We start from the raw sequence: 19,831 nt of genomic DNA on the forward strand, positions 1-19,831 counted from the left end.
GCTACAGTTATTAGAAGGCAATCATTTCAAAGTCTGGATGGAAATGTGGAAAGTTAGAAATCAAATAAATTCAAGGGGGTTGATAAAAATTTGGCATTGGCAACTACTTCTGACACTTTAAAAGTGTTAAACTCCTGCCTTAACATTAATGGATTAAAAACTCAATTGTGTAATATTCAGTAATCTCTTGTTGTCAGGTTAAATTTTTTTTAGTCTGCACTGTCAGAAAAATCACAAGATACTTCAACTTGGTCAGGTGTGGTGGCTCACGCCTGTAATTCTAACACTTTGGGAGGCCAAGGAGGGTGGATTGCTTGAGCTCAGGAGTTCAAGACCAGCCTGGGCAACATGGGGAAACCCTTTCTCTACCAAACATACAAAAATTAGCTGGGCGTGGTGGCACGTGCTTGTGGTCCCAGCTACTCAGAGGGTGAGATGGGTGGATGGATTGAGCCTGGGAGGACAAGGCTGCAGTGAGCCATGATTATGCCACTGCACTCCAGCCTCAGTGACAGAGCGAGGTCTGGTCTCAAAAATATAATTAAAAATAAAGGTACTTCAACTTATGTTTTATACAACCCTTGGGAAACTAGACAGGCTCTCAAACAATAAGAACCAAATTTGAGAGAAGAGACTAAAGAGAGGACAGGTGTCAACTGTAAAAGGGTAATACCATATTAATATTGTAGGCTATAGTATCCAGTGGTTTTCTGCATTTCAACAATGTTCATTTCCCCAAATAATTTTATTTTGCAGGTTTCTTCCTTTGGATGGAATGTTCAAATATTGTACATTTACTCCTTTTGATTCAGTTAACACACAAGTATTGAGCACACCTACAAGCACTAGTCAATGTTAACATTGTATAGATTCAGCAGCAAACTTCCTGACCCCATGAAGCTTACAGTCTAATGGACATCAATTCTGGCACCTTCATCAGTATACTTTTTTAAAGCCCAGGTCAAACTCATTTTCTAAGTCCTATTTCCTAGGTGACATGTCATAAATGTCAAAGTTTTGACAGAATTCTTTACTGTACCACTTAACAAGGGTTCTCAGCTGTGTGGTCACTGGACCACTGGGATATGTTGAGCTATTGCTTAAACACTGACTTAAATAAAACAAATATTTTAAATAAGAGAATGCTATTGTAATTAGAAGGCAATCATTTCAAAGTCTAGATGGAGGCCAAAGGCAGTGACTCATGCCTGTAATCCCAGCACTTTGGGAGGTCGAGGTGGGTGGATCACATGAGGTCAGGAGTTCGAGACCAGCCTGGCCAGTATGGTGAAACCCCATCTCTACTAAAAATACAAAAAGTTGCCAGGTGTGGTGGTGCGTGCCTGTAATCCCAACCACTCAGGAAGGCTTAGGCAGGAGAATTGCTTGAACCCAGGAGGTGGAGGTTGCAGTGAGCTGAGATCGCATCACTGCATCCTGCATGGGCAACAGAGCGAGACCCTGTTTCAAAAAAAAAAAAAAAAAAAAGTCTAGGTGGAAATGTGAAGCATTACAAATGAAATAAATTCAAGGAGGTTGATAAAGAAAATTTTTTCTCTCCTATGAAATCTGATTACAGGCATTCAGGTTGTACATGAGTTTTTTTTGTTTGTTTCTAATCACCTTGTAGAGCTTCCTTCCTCTGACAACTCTCTGATGTTCTTATTATTCTCATCATTTTCATACAATGTACCAGCAGCATGAATTTTGTGATGACTTACAAGATTTGATCGCCAGCTGAACCTCTTATCACATATCTCACATTTGTAAGGTTTCTCCCCAGTGTGAACTCGCCTATGATACTGTAGTTGTGAAGACCGACTGAAGACTTTACCACACACATCACATTTGTATGGCTTCTCTCCTGTATGGACACTCTGATGAAGTTGAAGACTTGATGCCTGACTGAAGTGCTTCCCACACTCCCCACATGTATAGGGTTTTTCTCCTGTGTGTACCCTCTGATGCATGTCAAGGTTCAAGCTCCACTTGAAGCCCTTTCCACACTCCCCACATTTGTATGGCTTTTCTCCAGTGTGGACTTTTTGATGGGCTTGAAGGTGTGCACTCCGACTGAAGCTCTTCCCACATTCTTCACATTTAAATGGTTTTTCCCCACTGTGAACTCTCTGATGGGTTAGAAGATGCGAGGCCTGACTGAAGACCTTCCCACACTCCTCACAATTATATGGTTTCTCTCCTGTGTGGATCCTACAGTGAATTTTAAGATCTGCTCTACGACTGAATCCCTTTCCACACTCTTCACATTTGTATGGTTTCTCGCCGGTATGGATCAGTTGGTGAATCTGAAGTCGTGAGCTCTGATTGAAGCCCTGCCCACACTCCTCACACTTATAAGGTTTCTGTACACTATGTGCTTTCAGATGGATTTTAAGATATGAACTCTGACGGAAGGCTTTCCCACATACTTCACATTTATAGGGTTTCTCCCCTGTGTGGACTACCAGATGCACTTGATAATGAATTTTCATTCTGAAGCTCTTCCCACACTCATTGCATTTGTATGGCTTCTCTCCAGTGTGGACTCCCTGATGGGCCTGAAAACTTGAACTGTAAATGAAACCCTTACCACATACTTTACATACATATGGTTTCTCTCCAGTGTGGATTCTCTGGTGGGCCTGAAATTGTGATGGCTGAATAAAGCACTTACCACATTCTTCACACTTGTAAGGCTTCTCTCCTGTGTGGACCCTTTGATGGATACGAAGGTTTGAGCTACAAGTGAAACACTTACCACAGTCCTCACATTTGTATGGTTTCTCTCCTGTGTGGACCATGCAATGATTATTAAGTGCTGATCTACGACGGAAGTTCTTACCACATGTATCACATTTGAATGGTTTCTCCCCAGTATGGATTCTCTGATGTTCCTGAAGATGGGAAGCATGTATGAAGGCCCTCCCACATTCCTCACAATTGTAAGGTTTCTCTCCTGAGTGTAATTTGCAATGCACAGTAAGTGTTGATCTACGACTGAAGCCTTTCCCACATTCCACACATTTGAATGGTTTCTCTACAGTGTGGACTCTCTGATGAGTTTGCAGATGTGAGCTCTGACTGAATTCCTTACCACACACGTCACACTTATAGCGTTTCTCTCCCATGTGGACTCTCTGATGAATATGAAGGGCTGAGATGTAACAGAAGCTTTTTCCACACTCATCACATGTATGAGATTTCTCTCCTGAGTGTAACTGTTGATAAAGATCAAAGTTGCAGACATCAGTGAAGGATTTTTTGTACTTATCACATTGGTAAAGTTTCTGTCCCGTGTGAGTTGTATATAGTCCTGCCCTAACCTGGCAGGACAAATCACCTTGTTTAGACAACCGAGAAATATTTATCATAGAGTCTTCATACTTGCTTAAATCACGTGCAATCTGTTTCCAGATTTTCCCCCAGGAAAGCTCTTCATGTTGTCCTGCTTCTGGAACAGTCTCCATCTCACTTTGGATCTTGTCTGCTGTAAGGACAGAGAATTCAGAGATGTGGAAGCTCTGTTAAGTTTTCGAGATGTCATACCTAAGCGAGAGCATGGGATTTTAACAAATCCAGAGACGGTCCAGTTTGTGTAATGGTTTTTTCCACTGTGTATCATGATCTCTGATTTCCATGCCTAGATAAATCAAGAGGTGGTCCAATTGGCTGCTATCTACCAGGCATTAGACCATACCAAGTCTCCTATGTGAGACACAAGGTAGAAGTCAGAGTTAATTTTAAAATTTAACATGATACAAATTGTTAAAGTACTGCCATTTCCATCCAATTTTAAAGTCAGTGTAGAATAATAAATAGTAAATTATATAAATATAAAAAGCATAGGCCAGGCATGGTAATGCCTGTATATCCCAGCATTCTGGGAGGCTGGGGCAGAAGGATAGTTTGAGGCCAGGGGTTTGAGACAAAGCAAGAATGTATCTCTATTAAAAATATTAAAAGTTAAAAAAAAGTAGATAATATGAATCAACAAGAACTTCAAGGGAAAGAAAGAAAATAATCAAATACTCTGCAGTTTAGGTTCATGTTACATATTCAAATTATTAAATAACCTGAAATATTTATATTTACATGTTCAAAATACAGTTGAACCTTGAACAACACAGGTTTGAATTGCATGTGTTCACTTATACATGGATTTTCTTCCGTCTCTGCCATCCCTAAGACAGCAAGATCAACCCCTCCTCTTCCTCCTTATAATGTTCTTAATAACATTTTCTCTTCTCTTTATTGTAAGAATAAAGAATTCTTCCTTTATGGTAAGAATACAGTATATAATACATTATAATATAAAAAATATGTGTTAATTGACTATGTTATCAGTAGGTCTTTCAGTCAAAGTAGGCTACGAGTAAAGTTTTAGGGTGGAGTCAAAAGTTATACATGGATTTTTTACTGAGGGGAGTTGGTGTCCCTAACCCCCATGTTGTTCAAGGATCAACCATATTCTTGAATATTCTGCATAACACATACACTTAATCTTATTTTTCTGTGTTGATAGACGTTAAATGAGTTGGCAACTATTATAAACTCTTGACCACTTCTAATATAACTTAGATTTAAAATGTGTCTTCTGAAAGGTTTATCCTTAATAATATTCCAAAATGTTTAATCTTGTACAAAGACATATAAATATTTGGAAATTATTTTTTAAATGAACTTTTCCACAAAAGTTTAGTGGAAAGAAGTACCTCTAAGAAAACTTTTACAGGGGAAAAACTTACTCCCCTCCCTGCAGCAATAGTCATTTAAAAGCTGCCTCTTGGCAGGGTGCAGTGGCTCACACCTGTAATGCAAGCACTTTGGGAGGCTGAAGCCAGAGGATCACTTGAGCCCAGGAGTTCAAAACCAGCCTGGGCAACACAGCAAGACTCTGTCCCTACAAAAAAGTATTCTTAAAAATTGGCCAGCTGTGGTGGCACGCACCTGTAGTTCCCACTATTTGGGAGGCTGAGATGGAGGATCACTTGAACTCAGAAGTTAGAAGCTGCAGTGAGCCATGATTTTATCACTGCACTTCAGCCTGAGTGACACAGTGAGACTTTGTCTCAAAAAAAAAAAAAGTCTACTGTATCAGTAGACATTTGCTAAATGGAGTCTATATAACTCTGCCTTGGGTCATTTTATTGGAAAGTTACTTCGATGTCCAGGTGACTGGAATGGTTAACATGACTTGCAGGCTGGGAGCAAGTATCTAACCATATACTGACTAAAATATAAGCAGATAAGCAGATGGTGCAACTTTAGCTTCCGTCAGCAAGTTTCCTACATGAGGACTAAAGGGAAAGAAAGTTGAACTGATAACACATATTATTCTAAAATCTGGCAGTAATTCAGACCTCCAGAAAAAAAAAAAAAGTGAAAAAGAAGTAGACTCCAATATTTCACAACTGATATGGAGACAGGGAAAAGAAAAAGATGATGTCACAGTGTAAACTTTGAAAGCTGCCCCCACAGCAGGAGTTATATTCAGGCAGGAACTCTTCCCAGATAACGAGATGGATGGTTCCTCACATCTTGTGGGTCTCTGCTCAATGTCAGCTTACCAATGAGGCTTGCTTTATTACCCATTGAAAAATAATGAATCCTGTCTTCACCCTATTCACCTCTGGCAACTTGAATGTGTCTATGTTCCTCACAGCACTTTTAACCACTGGACACACTAAGTTACTGGTTATTTAATGTATGTCCTTCCCACCACAATGCAGCATCAATGAGGGAAGCATTTTCTAATTTTGACATAATACTCATTTTACACTTCCCGACTTTATAACCATTGTCCAGAACTGTGCTTGTCACAGTGAATGCTCAATAAATGCATGTCAAATGAATAAATGAACCCCAGCTTGACTTTTTTTGTCAGAATTTAAACATCTTTTCCAAATAAGCTATTTGAAATAGGAAAAGAACAGAAAATTGTACTTTTTCAGAGAAGCTGAAAAGCTGTACAAGAGACAGGCACATTCAGGGTGAGGCTAATAAGAAAATGTGAAGGTGGCAAGAATCACTTGGGAGGAAAAGAAAGCAGGAAGCCCTATACACTGGTTCCTTCTGAAGCTCTCAATGTAGATAAGTTGGGCCTTTCACAACAGTTTTTCAAATTAAAAACTGTAGCCCTTTAGTGAGCTGTGAAATAAACTTAAGAGCTTGTAATAAGCAAACAGAAAAAAAGAACCAGGATAGAAACTATCAGAGTATTAACACCAACAGGAAAGGGGTCCTTATGTATAATGCTTACTAAAGCTATAATGTCAATCGATACAGACATGAAATGTTTGTTTCATTTCTCTAGTTTCCATGAAAGATGCATTTCTTGCTATGGCTTATGCTCAAAAGAGCTCGAAAACTTTGGTTCTAGAACTTACCTGGTCCTAAATTAAACAAACTGCGTCAAATGGAAAGATAATTTCCAACCGTGACACCTTGGAAAAATATTCATAGGAGAGTATGTAACTCTTGGTATATTTTTTACATATATATATATATACACACACACACATATATATACACACATGTGTGTATATATATATGATGAATATATGATTATATTTAACAAACTAACCCTTAAAAATAGTTTTTGGAGGGGGACAAGTCTCTCTGATAATGTGACAATTTTGAGCAAGAAGTTTCTTCATTTTTCCCAGGTTATAATGTCAACTAGATGAAAATAAAAGCCAGGTCTTTATAAAAATAAAGGAAAAAATGTATGACATCTATATTCTTTAGCATATGCTTAGTGGCTACTACATTTATAGAAAATAAAAGCATAGCATATTTTTGAACCAGAGAGTTAGGCAACATTCAACTGTGTCACTTTTGCCACTCAAATCTTCCACCTCTGGCATAGGGGAGGTGAAACCTGGGGGCAGTGATGTGGATGGGCACTTTGGAACAAGCAAATGAGGTTCAGATGGGCAGTCTGTTGAAAGGAAAGCAGTTTGCAACCTAGTTACTATCTGACACCTTAGGAAATAATTATCTTCTCGTGTGGTGAGCTGTCTCAGAAGTAGACATCAGAATCTTCATTCGAAGATTATTCCTTCCCAGAAATGAATGTGTTCCATACTATGGAAGCCTCCAGGAAAGCCAACGGGAAGGCTTGTTACTCAGTGTGGTCACAAACACGATGCTTGTAAGTTTTCATGGGATGAGGTTCAAGTGCACACACTCAAGAAACATTCATGTGAAGGGCACCTAAGGCAGAAGAAACTGGATGTGCAGCCATCAGAAAACAAATAATGTTCTGCAACCCCCTTCATTCACTCTGGTTTGTGTATGACCTGTCCTAGCTGCAAGACCCCTAGAGTGAGGTCACATCCATCCATAATGCCTTCATTACACCAACAAATAATTATATTAACAGATATCTGCCATGTAACAGAACTATTTAGGCACCAATGGTAGAGTAATAAACAAACAAAAAAATTCCTCCACTCTTGGAGATTATATTCCAGTGGGGAGAAAGAGGGGACAAGCAAGAAAACTAAAGTCTATGAGACACAAGAGAAGGCAGGGCAGAGCGTAAAGGATGGCATTTCCAGTAAGGTCGTCAGAAAAGGCCTCCACTGTGAAATTAAAACAGCAGAGACCAGGATGAAGTAAGGGAGGGGCCGAGAGGATTGTAGGTGAGTTTTTCCAGGCAAAGACAAGGGCAAATAAGGGCTTTGAGGCAGAAGTATCTGTAGTTGGCAGAATAATCATCCCCCAAAGAATTCACGTTCTAATTCTCATCCTAAGAATATGTCAGGTTATGACAAAGGGTAATTAAGGTTGCAGAGGGAATTAAGGTTGCAAATCAGCTGAACTAAAAATAGAAGGCAATTCTCTATTATCCAAGTGGGCCCAATGCAATTAGAAGGTCCTTATACAGTGGAAAAAGGATAAAGAGAGAATAAAAGGGAAATGTGACTATGGAAGAATGATCAGAGAAGCAATGTTGCTGGCTGTGAAGAGGTCACAAGCTATGAAATTTTTTGGCAGCCCCTACACACCGACAAGGTAAGGATACAGATTCTCCCTCCCTAGAGCCTTCCGGGAAGAAATGGACCTGCTGACAGCTTGATTTCAGCCTAGTGAGACCCATGTTGGACTTCAAACAAAGAACTGAAAGACAATACATTTTTATCATTTAATCCACTCAGTTTGGGGTAATATGTCATGACAGCAGTAAGAATACAGTGTCCAGGTTGGGCACGGTGGCTCATGCCTATAATCCCAGCACTTTGGGAGGCTGAGGCAGGCAGATCACTTGAGTTCAGGAGACCAGACTGGCCAACACAGTGAAACCCTGTCTCTACAAAAAATACAAAAATCAGCCGGGCGTGGTTACAGGCATCTGTAATCCCAGTTACCTGGGAGGCTGAGGCAGGAGAATCGCTTGAACCTGGGAGGCAGAGGTTGCAGTGAGCTGAGATTGCACCGCTGCACTCCAGCCTGGGCAACAGAGCGAGCAGTATCCTTAGCAGGTCTGGGAAACAGCAGGGAGGATGATGTGGCTGGAAAAGATGGAGCAAGAGGTAGAATACAGGAGATGTAGTCAGTGAGGCAGAGGAGGATGAACAGCAGACCACGTAGGACTCTATAAGCTCCTTTAAGAGTCTTCAACTTTAAGAAAAATAAGAAGCCATTCAAAGTCTTTATTTTTTTTTAGATGGAGTGTCACTCTAATGCCCAGGCTGGAGTGTAGTGGTATGATCTCGGCTCACTGCAACCTCTGCCTCTTGGGTTCCAGCGATTCTCCTGCCTAAGCTGCCCAAGTAGCTGGGACTACAGGCGCTCGCCCCCATGCTTGGCTAATTTTTGTATTTTTAGTAGAGACGAGGTTTTGCCATGTTGGCCAGGCTGGTCTCAAACTCCTGACCTCAGGTGATCCTCCTGTCTTGGCCCCCCAAAGTGCTGGGATTACAGGCGTGAGCCACCATGCCCAGCTCTGTACAAGGTCTTAAGCAGAAGAATGGCAATTTGACTTACATTTCCAAAGGATCGCTTTAGCTGCGACATGGAGAACAGCCTGTAGGAGAACATACTTTATACTATTAAGGGTGGAAGCAGTGCGCCCAGTACGAAGGCTGCTGCAATCATCCAGGACAGAGGTTTGGCAATTTGGACCAGATGACAGCAACAGCAGGGGACAGAAGTACAACAGATGGACAATCACGTACAAGGACTCTCAGCTACTTGGTTCTTACCTGATTTCCCTTTTCTTTGAGTTGCTGTCTTCATCATACCAAGCTTTTTTTCCTTTTCTAAAGGGAATACATCATGTTTGAAGGGGTGATGCCCTAGAACATGCAAAGTCACATGTTTAAAACAAACACACTAAAGGTACAACTGAACTTACTGGCAATTTGAATTACTACTGTATACTGATCAATCAATCAAAAGAAGGGTTTTCAAACACTTTTAGAAACACCTAATGAAGTAGTATCAGTATTTCAAGATCCAGAAACATATACACAAATATGTGCTATAAAAACCTATTTCTGAAAGGAGTTAGTTCACTTGCCTTAGGTAGACAGCAAGGGAAGGGTCTTTGGAGAGCTCCTGACCCATGGGCTAGTGCCTTATTTTTATAAAACATAAAAAGCAGCCTGGAAAAAAAATTTAAGCTGCAGGCACCAATAAGAGAACTAGCACAGGGTGTTGTGCCTGGAGACATGCCCACGGCTGCACAGATAGAAGAACCTCCAGCCCATTTGGATAAAAACTTGTACAAACCTCCAGCTCACTCAGATAAAGGAGGAAGGCCTGGCATAAGAATGCCTTTGTCCTTTGTAGTCAGCAGGCTCCCAGGAAAGTTTCTTCTCCTTTTGTGGGCATGGGTACAGTGCACTCTAGTGGGTTCCAGTGGGCACTCTACTTTCTTTTGTTCAAACTATAAGTCTGGCCTCTATAAATCTTCACTTCAATCTGATTGGTTCCAGGCCAAGGTCCCGGGGCCAAGCTAAGTCACACTTTCTCCAAAATAGCCCACAAACAGCACATTCTTTCCCCTTCACAGTCTATAAAAACCCCACACCCCTGCCTCATAGGGGGAACCCTGTTTGGGTCCCCCTCTCTGCTGGCAAAAAGCTTTCTTCTTTTGCTTATTAAACTTTCACTCCAACCTCACCTTTCTGTCTGCACTCATTAATCTTCTTAAAAATAAAACAAAAAACTCTGGGTGTTACCTCAAACAACAGAAAAACTGTTACATCTTGGTGCGTTACTAAACTTACATCTCTAACTAATGTCTTCTTTTTTTTTTGAGACAGTCTCACTCTGTCACCCAGGCTGGAGTTCAGTGGCGTGATCTAGGCTCACTACAACCTCTGCCTCCTGGGTTCAAGCAATTCTCATGCCTCAGCCTCCCAAGTAGGTGGGATAAGAGGCATGCACCACCACACGTGGTTAATTTTTGTATTTTTTTATTTTTTGGTAGAGATGGAGTTTCATCATGTTGGCCAGGCTGGCCTCAAACTCCCAACCTCAGGTGATCCACCTACCTCAGCCTCCCAAAGTGCTGGGATTACAGGCGTGAGCCACTGTGCTTGGCCCCCACCTATTTTCAATAAATCTCCTCCCACAGGTTCTCACACCACTCATGTGATTTACCAGTTTTATTTGCTATATATTCCACTTCTTTTAATGAACTCTAATATTTTCTATCTCTTTTATTTCACTAAAACTACTGATAGGAAAGTCAGGTCCACAAATGCAGGCAACTAATTGAAGAGCTCCAAAGTGCTGAACCCCTGAAGACACAAAATCACTCCAGGAGACTGACATTGAGTGTCAGAAGGCTCATGTCCTCACCTACTGACAGCAGGTTCCTGAAGTTCTCCAGCATCACATCTCGGTACAGATTTCTCTGGACAGGGTCCAGCAGCCCCAGCTCCTCCTCAGTGAAGACCACTGCCACATCCTTGAAGGTCAGTCCCTCCTATAACATTAAACACACCTCACTTCAGCCTTATTAATAACCTCTTGGAAAGAAACAGCACTGAGAAAGTGGAGAGTATGTGGGGGAAGCTGGTCCTGATTTTCAGAGACTTCATGTGTAGATTTCTCAGCCCTTCTCCTTCCATCTTATCAATGCCACACTTTGATTTTCCTTAGCATCAGTAAAAGTACATCAGTTACAATAGCCTTCGACATTTCCTTTGTGGCTTCACTGAGTCTATTTGTAAGTAACCATCTAGAACTCTAAATGATGCATCCTGAGCCATACAGGTTTCACCTTTTGGTAAATATTACCAATTGCCCCAGAAACATTTAGCAAGTCAGAACCAACATACATGATAACACCCACCTTCCTCCTCTCTCACATAGGAACCCTGGATGCTATCCCTTTTCATTAAAGTCTGCCAAACTAACAAGCTTTTGGTAACGTATCTGAAACTGCTATGTAGTTTTCCTTCTGTACACCCAGGGCACACAGCACCATCATTACCTGCAGCATTCAGTGTCATGATCTGGAGCCATCATGCCTCAGTGCACACAAGGGTACCCTTCAAAGTTGTGTGACCTTGGATAAGCTCACCTAGTTTCATCTCGGTATGATAGTTCTTATATGTCAGAGTTCTTTCAAACATTGAACGAGAGACTACAAATAGCATTTGAAATAGTGTATGGCACAGACTAAGTGCCTAAGAAACATCAGCTATTATTTATTATTAATGTCATCATCTATTTCACCTCATTTCATGACTGCATATTGTTCAAGGGAACTGATGATCTGCATCTACCTGTTCTAAATAATGAATATTTAATTTTCAATATTGTTCTCATTATAACCAATCCAGCAAAGAACATCATTTCATGTAGGTCTTTCTTTTTTTCTTTTCTTTTTTTTTTTGGAGACAGAGTTTTGCCACCATGTTAGGACAGTGCCACCACGTTAGGAAGACGAGAGGTCCCCCACTACCTGTGGACGTCATCACCCAACAGGGCACTCCAGACATCCAGACCATGGGTCATTCAATTGAGAAATATTTGTTTCTTTTTGTCTCTCACTTTCACTTGAATGGAATGGCTAGTGTTTCTGACCCCTGACTTCCTATGCCAATCTGAGCAGGTTTCTCATATTTCACCTGTTTAAGAGGAAGAAGAGACCAGGAACCTCCTCATTCTGCTGCTCTGAGTAAATGCAGTAACAGAACACAAGTGACTGGCAAATCTTCAGTATCACTGGACATTTTAAATGAAGGTTATTACCTACTACTTTGGCCAAAATGGTTACTTTATAAAGGCAATAAGACACTAGTAAATAAAATACATACAAAGTATGATTGAGGCATAGAGAACACAGAATCTAGCTCTTCCTATATGAAAACTCCAACAATATTATTTGTGTGAAGTACCATTACAGCCTGTTGTGCTGTGCCATGTTAGAATATTCTTTCTACAGCCAGGCACGGTGGTTCATGCCTGTAATCCCAGCACTTTGGGAGGCCAAGGCGGGTGGATCACCTGAGGTTGGGAGTTCGAGACTAGCCTCACTAACATGGAGGAACTCCATCTCTACTAAAAATACAAAATTAGCTGGGCATGGTGGCACACGCCTGTAATCCCAGCTACTCGGGAGGCTGAGGCAGGAGAATCGCTTGAACCCAGGAGGTGGAGGTTGCAGTGACAAAAAAATCAGCAGTAAGTTTTCAGAATTGATTTTTGAGGAAATGGTCATGTAGGAAAATTGTCATTGCAGTGTTATTTAAAACAATAAAATTCTTAAATCACCTAAATGTCCATGAGTGGAAAGTAGTCAAAAATAAAAAGACACATTAATTAAATGGGAATATGGCATAACCTCAAAAAATGAACATTATTTAGTACTTAAGGAAAAAATAACAATAAAAAATGAGAGATATATCATGAATACCAATATAGTTATGAATGCACATTAGGAAAAGACTCTAAGAAAATAAAAACAGCTAATATGTAAGCAGAGAAGTAAAGCAGGAGAACTGTTCATTCCCACTAATTTTTCTACTCCATAAAATAAATACAGTTGTCCCTCAATACGCTTGGGGAATTGGTTCAAGGACCCCTCAGGATACCATAATTTGTGGATGCTCAAGTCCCTTACCAAAAATAGTGTTAGTACTACAGTCAGCCCTCCACATCCATGGGTTCCACATCTGCAGACTCAATCAACCACAAAAGGAAAATACGTATGGTCAGCCTTACGTATACTCAGGTTTCAATCTGTGGTTGGTTGAATTCACAGATCCAAATTCAAAGATGCAAAACCCCAGATGTGAAACCCACAGATACAGAAGGTCGACTGAAATAATAAAATAAACAACATCTAAAAACAAAGTCAACTCAAAAGGCAGAAGGACACACTTAGCATAAACAGGTCCTCAAATGCCTGTTGTTCTTGAGTCTTCCTCAGGTGACATGACAATGTGAATAGTGAGATGGAATTTTAACAGCAAGAGAGACAAGCCTTATTCACCTTGAATGTGGTCATTTTTCCTCCTGTTTCTGGAAATTTGCAGAGTCCTGAGTTATGCCATTTGAGAGAAGGCAGAATCGTGCCTGGAACACTATGGAAGATATAAAAAGAGACATGAAAGTGTGGCCAGGGATGTCCCCACCAACACAGAAGTGTATTGTGAATTAGCACATGAATGTTCACAGCAGCATTATTCATAATAATCCCAAACTGCACACAACCAAAATGCCCTCCTATGGAAAAATGGATAGACAAATCCTGGCATATCTATACAATGGAATCTTATTTGGAAATTAAGAGGAATGAAGTACTGACTCACACTACAACATGCATGAACCTTGGAAACACTATGCTGAGTGAAAGAAGCCAGGCACATAAAACCACAGATTGTATGATTTCATGTATATGAAACGTCCAGAACAGACAAATGTATATAAAAAGAAAGTAGGTTACTTGTTGATGGGGATTTGGGGTAAGAAGGGGGATTAAATGTAAATGGGCAAGAGGAGTCCAATTGGGGGATGAAAATGATCTAAACTAAATTATGATGACAATTACTACACTCAGCAAAGTTCCTGAAGATTACTGAATTGTACACTAGAAATGGGTGAATTCTGACATGTAAAATACACCTCAATAAAGTTGGAAAAAAATTGTTAATCTACATGTCATTTAACAAGACTGAGTTCTGAGTCCATATTGATAGAATATTTACTTCTGAATGAATGAATAAGCAAACAGGGGAACAGGGGATGCTGGTCTTTACAGTATGATGCCTGCTAACAAGTATATCTACCCATAAAAATTAATTTTATTTTATTTTATTTATTTGAGATGGAGTTTTGCTCTTGTTACCCAGGCTGGAGTGCAGTGGTGCAATCTCAGCTCACTGCAACCTCCTCCTCCTGGGTTCAAGCGATTCTCATGCCTCAGCCACCAGAGTAGCTGGGACTGCAGGCGTGCACCACCACATGCAGCTAATTTTTGTATCTTTAGTAGAGACAGGGGTTTTTGCCATGTTGGCCAGGTGGGTCTTGAACTCCTGGCCTCAAGTGATCCACCGGCCTTGGCCTCCCAAAGTGCTGGGATTACTCGGGCTCCGACCCCGGGTGCCTTGGTTCCATAACTCAGGATTCAGGCGTGACCCACCATGCCCTGCCCTCTTATGCCATTTTTGCAACTTTTCTATAGACTTAAGATTGTATAATTACTGTATTAAAGTTTTTTTAAAATCGGGAAATAGTCACAGGAGTAATAATAATGAGAAGAATAAGAATGAGCACGATAGAACACAGAAGGTTGCTAGTTTATTATCTCCGTATTTGGAAATTTCCATGGATAAGCAGATAAGTAGAAAAACACTGAGAAATGTATAATAAAAATGTTGTAAAACGTAAGTAAATAAATATAAACACAGAACCACGAAAACCAAACGTATTAGAAATTTAACCATTACTATCTTTACATCCTGGTTTCATAGGTAATTAAAATTTTTGTATCTTCATACTTCTGTAATTTCTGAATGCTCGACAGTGATATGGTTCTATTAGAATGTGAAATATTTGTAATAAATGAAACAAAATAGTTGACAGTTTTTAAAAACTGAGAAAACTCCAAGCCAATTAGCCTTGCTCTTAAGGTCCTTTAATCAAGTTCTAACTTACTTTCCCCACCTGAGTCCAGCTAGTTCCTCTGCCTTAATGAGAATACATCCAAGAGATGATCAACTCGGGCTCTGACCCTGAGTGCCTAGGTTCCAACTTCAGCTCCACCTCTTACTACTTGGATGACCAGTACCTCTCCACAGAGTCACGGTGCGACTTAAACGTTCTAATTGTATAAAGACCCTAGAACTGAAGTTAGCAATTAAGGCTTAATTATTATAAATGCCCATACCCTATTACACATGCTACAAAGACACAGTCTCTGTAAAAGAAAAATGACAAGTCACACTCACGTGGAGCTTTGCTTTCTGTAGCCAAGAAGTCAGTCCGCGCAGTCCTTTTTCAGGCTGGGGAAGGAGAAAGCTGTGAAACACCCTGACTGGGGCGCTGTCCCCGAGAAAAGTTAAATGCTCCCCTCCCTTCGTGGAAGTGGACGCAACCCTCGCCTTCCTAAAAAGAGGTCAGAAGGCGTCCAGGATCGTCCAGCGTCCTGCAGGGATCAGAGATAAGGGCTGGGGCCGTTGCAGCTGGTGCTCTGACCCCACCCGGGGACCTGACAGGTTTCGTGGGAAATTAACAAGAAACGACCACTCACCAAGTGACAGGGACTGCTTGTGTTGTGTAACCTATTCCAGTTACCAAAACGATTCTACAAGGATGGTCCTAACGTCCCCATTTTAAAGAACAGCAAGGAGAGGCCCAGGGAGATTAACAAGCCAACCTTGCACTGTAAAAAAGTGACCACGCGCCTGAAGTGCAGGGAGGCGGACTGGGCGAGCTCAGAGCCCCGGAAACCCTGAAACCAGGCGAGACGCGACCCAACCAAGTCCCAATGCCCCCCGCCTCCCGCCCCGAAACGCGAGGGAGCCCCAGCCCAAGAAGGCTCCGCTGACATAACAAAAGTCGCCGCCCTGGCCCCTCCAAACCTTTGGTCTCCGACGAGGCTTCTTTTCCCATAACCGGACCACCAGGTCCCAGCGAGCCCCAAGCTTAAGTCCCTGACAGTAGGAATGGCCCGCAAGTCGCGGAACTGGAACAAACTACGCTGGAATGCGCCGAGCCAACCGCTCCCGCTTCCCCGGAGCGGAAGTGCCCGCGACTCCACCGATTGTCGGGACTACATTTCCCAGAATCCCCCGGACCCGCCCGCGTGAGCCAAAACGACCACGACTCCACTGAGCTTTTGGACTGCGCTCAGAATGCTGAGGGAAAAACGTTCGGAATCTCACCCTTCAGGGAAAGCGTTGGGACTCTGCGGTGATCCTTGACTACGATTTCCGCAATGCCCATGGGGAACGAATCCTATATCTCTGAGCGCCTGGTAGGGAATGTGGACTGTGACCCTGAGGATCGTCCTTCCCTCTCCCTGAGTCCTTGAGCGAAAATACTGAACAGACAGGAATTCCTGAAGTCTAAACTCCTCCCAGGACTACCAGAGCGTTATTGGAAAGCGAGGAGATCCAATCTTCAAGGAATAAACGAGGAATGACTTTTTAGGGGTCAGTAGATGATTGATGATTGATTACTATAAACATAATATAAGGCTAAAACTAAAAGTTTAAAGAATGAGCAAACTACAATGATTTGGGAGAGGCAATGAAGAACAGAGGCCCCAGCCCCTGCTCTGGGCGCTGTAGCACCACTGGTTTGGCAGGAAAAACAATCATCATTTGAGAGGGCCAGTGGGGAAGCCTCGTCCTCATGGAAAAGCTATCTTCCTTCATTACACTTTTCGTGGTATTATGTCTACTGAAGAGGTAAAAACACCAAATTTCAGAGAAGGTCGTAAATTGCCCAGTACTTCAAAGCAAGTATAACTGGTGAAGCGCTTGGCATTGATGTCAGACACCCAATGCCTATGATTTATTTAATGCAGTAGCATTAAGGAGGATCTTATACATAGGGAAAATATTTTTATTTTCTCCCTTTATATTTTTTGGTTAAAATATCGTTATTACAGTTAGCAATTTGGAATCTGGCTTATGTTGATTGATACAAATTAATAATAGAATAAGGCAAAATCCGAAAACAACCCATCTAAAATCCTTCTTCAAGATAACCAGGGGCTGGGTGTGGTGACTCACGCGTGTAATCCCAGCACTTTGGGAGGCCGAGGCGGGCGGATCACAATGTCAAAAGTTTGAGAGCAGCCAGGAGAATATGGTGAAAACTCATCTCTACTAAGAATACAAAAATTAGGCGGGCATGGTAGCGTGTGCCTGTAATCCCAGCTACTCGGGAGACTGAGACAGGAGAATCGCTTGAACCTGAGAGGCGGAGGTTGCAGTGAGCAGATGATTGTGCCACTGCACTCCAGCCTGGGCGATAGAGCAAGACTCCGTCTCGGGGGGAAAAAAAAAAAAAAAGATAACCAGATTTTTTTCTCCCCATAAACATACATTGGCCTATGTATATTGTTTAGTTCTGTGTCCCCACCGAAATCTCACGTTGAAATGTAAACCCCAATGTTGGAGTTGGGGCCTGGTAGGAGGCGATTGGATCATTGGGGAGGTTTCTAATGGTTTAGCACCATCCCCCTAGTGCTGTTCTCCTGATAGAGTTCTCATGAGATCTGGTTGTTAAAAATTGTGTAGCACCTCACTCCTCGCTCTTTTCCTCCTACTGTGGCCATGTGTAGTGCTGGCTCCCTAGTCGCCTTGCAGCATGATTGTAAGTTTCCAGAGGCCTCCCCAGAAGCTGAGCTGATGCTGCCATACTTCCTCTACAGCCTACAGGACCCTGCATTAGCCAATTAAACCTCTTTATAAATTACCCAGACTCAGGTATTTCTTTATAGCAATGCGGGAATGGACTAATACACATCAATCTATATTTTTGTTTTTTAAAAACGAAGTCTCATGTTCTAGATTCATTTTACAAACTAAAAAAATACATTTTCACAATTTTGTTTACACATAAAAACAAGGTTACTATGCTAACCACACAATGCCATACATCCCCCTTCTTTGAAAATTGACTGACTGCTATTTCTATACCAGTTACAGCTGTATTGTTGCTCTAGTCTGCCCTTCCAAATGACAAAATTCATTGAGATGCTCTATCTTGGCCAGGCGCAGTGGCTCACGCTTGTAAACCCAGTACTTTGGAAGGCCAAGGCCAGTGGATTACTTGAGGCCAGGAGTTGGAGACCAGCCTGGCCAACATAGTGAAACGCTGTCTCTACTAGAAATACAAAAAATTAGCTGGGCGTGGCATGGTGGTACATGCGTGTAATCCCAGCTACTCAGGAGGCTGAGGTACAAGAATCACTTGAACTTGGGAGACCAAGATCACGCCTCTGTACTCCAATCTGGGTGACAGAACGAGACACTGTCTCAGAAAAAAATAATAATAATAAATGGAAGGGAGGGAGGAAGGAAGTGAAATGCACTCCAGCTGAGTGACAGAGCAAGACTGTCTCAGGAAAAAAAAAAAAAAAAAAGGAAGAAAGAAATGTAAATCAATCAATATCTTCTAAATAATTTAAAATTATTTTTCCAGAGTTATATTTTTAACATTTTGATCTTCAGCGACTCCAACATTCAAGATTATGTCTTTCTGGATTATGATCAATTCCTCTCCTTAGTGCATGATCTCAGGATGTACCAGATCCTAGTTTTTATCCATTAATGGTGCTGCTAAACTTGAACAGTTGATTAAGGTGTTTCTCTCCAGAATTCTGCACTCTAAAATTATTTTTCCCCTAAAAAGTTACTACTATCTGGTGAAAAATTGAGATACTCCAACTTATTCTATGTTTATTTCTTGGCATTATGCTCTAAGAAAAAGCTTTCCATCTATATTATTTATTTGTTTATACCAGTGTGGATTTGTGAATTATTATTATATTAATGAGTTCACATCTACTACTGTTATTATGTATTTTGATTCTCTGGTTGTCTCAGATTTTGCCAGTAAAATCTTCTTCAAGCAGTCCCCTCTTGCCTTCTAGCTCCTCCTGTTCATCATATGAGCTCCTTGTGCACTGGTTTACTTTCTGATACTGTGTGCTGTGTGTTCCAAGTTCATTAGGTATTTTTCAAGTTCATTGGGTATTTTCCCTACCCTAGCCATGAGATCAGATATTTCTCCTATGACTTCTGGTTCCTATTTGTGGAAAATGTAGTTAGAAACAAAGAACTGAGTGCTGGGTGTGATCACTGCTACCTTAGTGTTATTGATTGTTGACCCTCTCAGCCGACAAAACTAGCAAATATATACTTTTTTTTTTTTTTTCTGAGACGGAGTTTCGCTCTTATTGCCCAGACTGGAGTGCAATGATGCGATCTCGGCTCACTGCAATGTCTGCCTCCCAGGTTCAAGCGATTCTCCTGTCTCAGCCTCCCAAGTAGCTGGGATTATAGGCATGCACCACCATGCCCAACTAATTTTGTATTTTTTGTAGAGATGGGGTTTCACCATGTTGGTCAGGCTGGTCTTGAACTCCTGACCTCGAGTGATCTGCCCACCTCGGCCCAGCCTTTTTGTTTTTTGTTTTTTGTGGTAGAGACAGAGTCTCACCATGTTGCTCAGGCTGGTCTCAAACTTCTAGACTCAAGCAATCCTCTTGCCTCAGTCTTTTTCCACTTTTTATACTGCTATTGATGTCTACTTGTTATGATCTAGATTGCAATTGGAAAATATATTTTTATAGTGTCAAACTTTTACATTTATCAAGACTTGTTTTGTGGCCTAATATATGGTCTGT

General features: G+C 41.4%; 1 protein-coding gene across 2 annotated transcripts; it reads right to left on the minus strand.

Moving 5' to 3' along the window:
• Positions 1-726: 726 nt before the first annotated feature.
• Positions 727-18,365, minus strand: ZNF234 (zinc finger protein 234). Of its 2 annotated transcripts, XM_073016309.1 has the most exons (7): positions 16,050-18,365; positions 15,417-15,470; positions 13,460-13,550; positions 10,816-10,942; positions 9,210-9,302; positions 8,373-8,516; positions 727-3,487 (listed from the first exon to the last, which is right to left on the minus strand). In XM_073016309.1, exons 3-7 carry the CDS (start codon positions 13,472-13,474, stop codon positions 1,620-1,622), a joined length of 2,247 nt encoding a protein of 748 aa, XP_072872410.1. In that variant the 5' UTR covers positions 13,475-13,550; positions 15,417-15,470; positions 16,050-18,365; the 3' UTR covers positions 727-1,619. The 2 variants fall into 2 exon arrangements, with proteins under 2 accessions (XP_072872410.1, XP_007995269.2); XM_007997078.3 differs by lacking the exon at positions 8,373-8,516 and having other exon boundaries at positions 16,050-18,364.
• Between the last annotated feature and the right edge of the window lie 1,466 nt (positions 18,366-19,831).

This window comes from Chlorocebus sabaeus, chromosome 6 (assembly GCF_047675955.1).
Source record: "Chlorocebus sabaeus isolate Y175 chromosome 6, mChlSab1.0.hap1, whole genome shotgun sequence".
Lineage (NCBI taxonomy): Eukaryota > Metazoa > Chordata > Mammalia > Primates > Cercopithecidae > Chlorocebus > Chlorocebus sabaeus.

Coding starts and splice junctions, on each gene's coding strand:
- ZNF234 (XM_073016309.1), bottom strand. Junction 9,303..10,815: donor CAGGAACCTGCTGTCAGTAG/GTGAGGACATGA, acceptor TGCATGTTCTAG/GGCATCACCCCTTCAAACAT. Junction 8,517..9,209: donor TCAAAGAAAAGGGAAATCAG/GTAAGAACCAAG, acceptor CATCTTTTCCAG/CCACATCATCCTCCCTGCTG.